The sequence below is a fragment of the Myotis lucifugus genome, unplaced genomic scaffold (genome assembly GCF_000147115.1).
Source record: "Myotis lucifugus unplaced genomic scaffold, Myoluc2.0 scaffold_793, whole genome shotgun sequence".
Classification (NCBI taxonomy): Eukaryota; Metazoa; Chordata; class Mammalia; order Chiroptera; family Vespertilionidae; genus Myotis; species Myotis lucifugus.
In genome coordinates this window covers 223,038-225,785 of record NW_005871841.1, presented here as the reverse complement: position 1 = coordinate 225,785, position 2,748 = coordinate 223,038, and the positions used below count along the sequence as shown (strand labels likewise).

Here is a 2,748-nt window from a genome sequence, read left to right as displayed (position 1 = left end):
GAGGTCAATTCCTCCCTGAGACGCCAATAGCAATTAAGGCTCAACTACAACAAGACTGTGCACACAGCCCACACATGGGGGCATCTAGAGTGCCCAGCTCAGGTAACTGGGAGGCTGAGCCACCGGGCCCTACAGGACACCTATTATGCAAGGCCACCCTACCAATTCCAGGGGACATAGCAGCTCTACATAATACCTAGAAACAAGCACAGGGAAGAAGCCAAAATGCAGCGACAAAGAAACATGTCCCCCATAAAAAAAAGAAAGAAATCTCCAGAAAAAGAACTTAATGAAATGGAAGCAAACAAACTACTAGATACAGAGCTCAAAACAATGGTCATAAGGTTCCTCAAGGATCTTAATAAGAACTTCAATGGTCTCTTGTAGGCAGCAAAAAATAATATTAATAAATAAATAAGTAAATATATTACATAATTAATAAATATTTTATTTTATTTAAGTCAAAATCATAACTATAACCCAAATCAATGTGCCCTAAAGCTTGAAGGCTGGATCACAGGATGAAGAGGAGACTTTAACACAGGAAGCAAGGGGCACTGAGGAGGAAAAATAACTCAGAAGTTTGTCCCCAAGAAGCGGCAGTAGATGCTGTGGCTACGAAAAAAAGAGAAGTCCGCAAGAGCAGCTGTGATTCAAAGAAAGCCACACTCAGGGCCAGGAGAAGTGACGTGTTTCCTCTGTTATTTCCCTGCATTTCCCTCTGTGCTCCTTGTCACAGGGACATCGCCCTGACCTGCACAAGGAGAGGGTGAGCGTGTCCCTGCTGATCTGAGCTCTGCAGGCCACAGGGACCCACCTCTTCCTGAAGCGTCTCCAGGTTCCTGGTGACACTGTCCATGGTGAGGACCCCAGGGAGGTGCTGATGGACGGGCTGAGGGGGAAGGAGACCCCGTGGGGGAGGCTCTGACAGGGAAGGACGTGCCCTGGGTCACCTCACCTGCAAGGGGCGTCTCAGGAAGTCCCTGATCTGTTTCTTCCTTTCCATTGAAACCAGATGTGGGCCTCTGGGAAGTGAATGTTCCACTTTCTGTGGGGCTGCTGAGGTGAGAATTCCATCACAGGGAGGGCCAGCCTCAGAGGGGCCACACCCTGTTTGTCTATCTGTTTAGAAGACACTGGCCTCCTGCATCTGCACAGCGGAGTGTAAAGAGAGGAGAAGACATGACTCCCACCCTCAGGGTCCTGCTCTGCCTCGGTGAGATGGGAGGGGGAGGGGAGCCCTGGTCTGTCAGGACCCAGGACTCAGGAGGCTCATGGGGAGAAGGGAGGTGCTCAGGGTTCAGGGCAAATCTCTCACAGGGACTCTCTTCCAGGGCTGAGTGTGGGCCTCAGGACCCCGGTGCAGGCAGGTGAGTCTCCCCAGGTGTCCCAGGCCCCACTTCTAACTGGGGACAAGGGCCAACCCCAGGCAGCTGGGGAAGAACAGTGTTCTAAGCTAATAGATAAGTAACATCGGGAAAGGTCCTGGGCTGAGAGGTGGGACCGAGGGTGGGAAATATCTTAGAACACAGCTACTGGTTTCCTTCCAGGGCCCATCCCCAAACCCACCATCTGGGCTGAACCAGGCCCTGTGATCCCCTGGGGGAGCCCCGTGACCATCTGGTGTCAGGGGTCTCCAGAGGCTGTGGAGTACCATCTGGAGAAAGAGGGAAGCCTAGCACCATGGAAAACACAGGAGCCACTGGAGCCGGGGGACAAGTTGATGTCCTCCATCACCCGCATGACAGAGGGTTATGCTGGTAGATATCGCTGTCAGTATCGCAGCCCTGCTGGCTGGTCAGAGCGTAGTGACCCCCTGGAGCTGGTGGTGATAACAGGTGAGAGGACACTCAGGGATCCCAGCCTCAGGTTCTGCCTCAGGAAGGGGGTCTGCTCTCAGGGCGTTCCCATCTCACAGCCCAGCCCTGGGAGACATGAGGGAGATGTGAGCCCATTTAACACGCTGCCTCCTCCTCTCCTAGGAGCCTACAGCAAACCCAGCCTCTCAGCCCTGCCCAGCCCTGTCGTGACCTATGGAGAGAACGTAACCCTCCACTGTGGCTCATGGCAGGGATTTGGCAGATTCATTCTGACTAAGGAAGGAGATCACAGGCTCTCCTGGGCCCTGGACTCACAGTCACATCCCAGTTGGCAGTCCCAGGCCCTGTTCCCTGTGGGCCCCGTGACTTCCAGCTACAGGGGGGCATTCAGATGCTATGGCTGTTACAGGGACAGCCCCCAGGTGTGCTCACCACTTAGTGACCCCCTGGAGCTCCTGCTCTCAGGTGAGTTTCATTATTGCCCCATCCATGGATCAAGTCACCAGATACATTATTGGCATCTTTGCTGGGAGGGGAGCCCTATGGGAGAAGGTGGGGTGAGGGACACAGAGGCTCCTTGGCCAGAAACAGAGAGAGAGTGATCCTGGGAGCCAGTCCAAGAGAAGGGGGTTTATGGGAGGAGCAGCCCCTGTAATTCAGGTCTGGTCTCCCCAGGTGAGTATGAGAAGCCCTCCCTCCTGAGCCAGCAGGGCCCCATCGTGGCCTCTGGACAGAACCTGTCCCTCCAGTGTCGCTCTGATGTCGGCCTTGACATATTCATTCTGCACAAGGAGCGGGGACGGGTCCAACCCAAGAGGATTTTCCTGCAGATCCAGACTGGGCTTTCTCAGGCCCACTTCCCCCTGGACACTGTCGCCCGCGAGCCTCCCACGGGGGCCGGTACATATGCTACGGTGGATACAAGCTC

At 54.5% G+C, this 2,748-nt stretch overlaps 2 protein-coding genes across 3 annotated transcripts in view; both read left to right on the top strand.

Moving 5' to 3' along the window:
• The window catches only part of LOC102418638 (leukocyte immunoglobulin-like receptor subfamily A member 5), a 42,984-nt gene that overhangs the window by 16,339 nt on the left and 23,897 nt on the right, over positions 1–2,748 (top strand). The window lies entirely within an intron of this gene.
• LOC111823988 (leukocyte immunoglobulin-like receptor subfamily A member 6) overlaps positions 1,183–2,748 on the top strand; it is a 14,630-nt gene continuing 13,064 nt past the window's right edge. Inside the window, exons 1-4 of the mRNA XM_023747093.1 lie at positions 1,183–1,216; positions 1,335–1,370; positions 1,641–1,838; positions 2,496–2,720. Of these exons, the coding sequence (XP_023602861.1) occupies positions 1,183–1,216; positions 1,335–1,370; positions 1,641–1,838; positions 2,496–2,720 (493 nt within the window). The remainder of the gene's footprint in view (positions 1,217–1,334; positions 1,371–1,640; positions 1,839–2,495; positions 2,721–2,748) is intronic.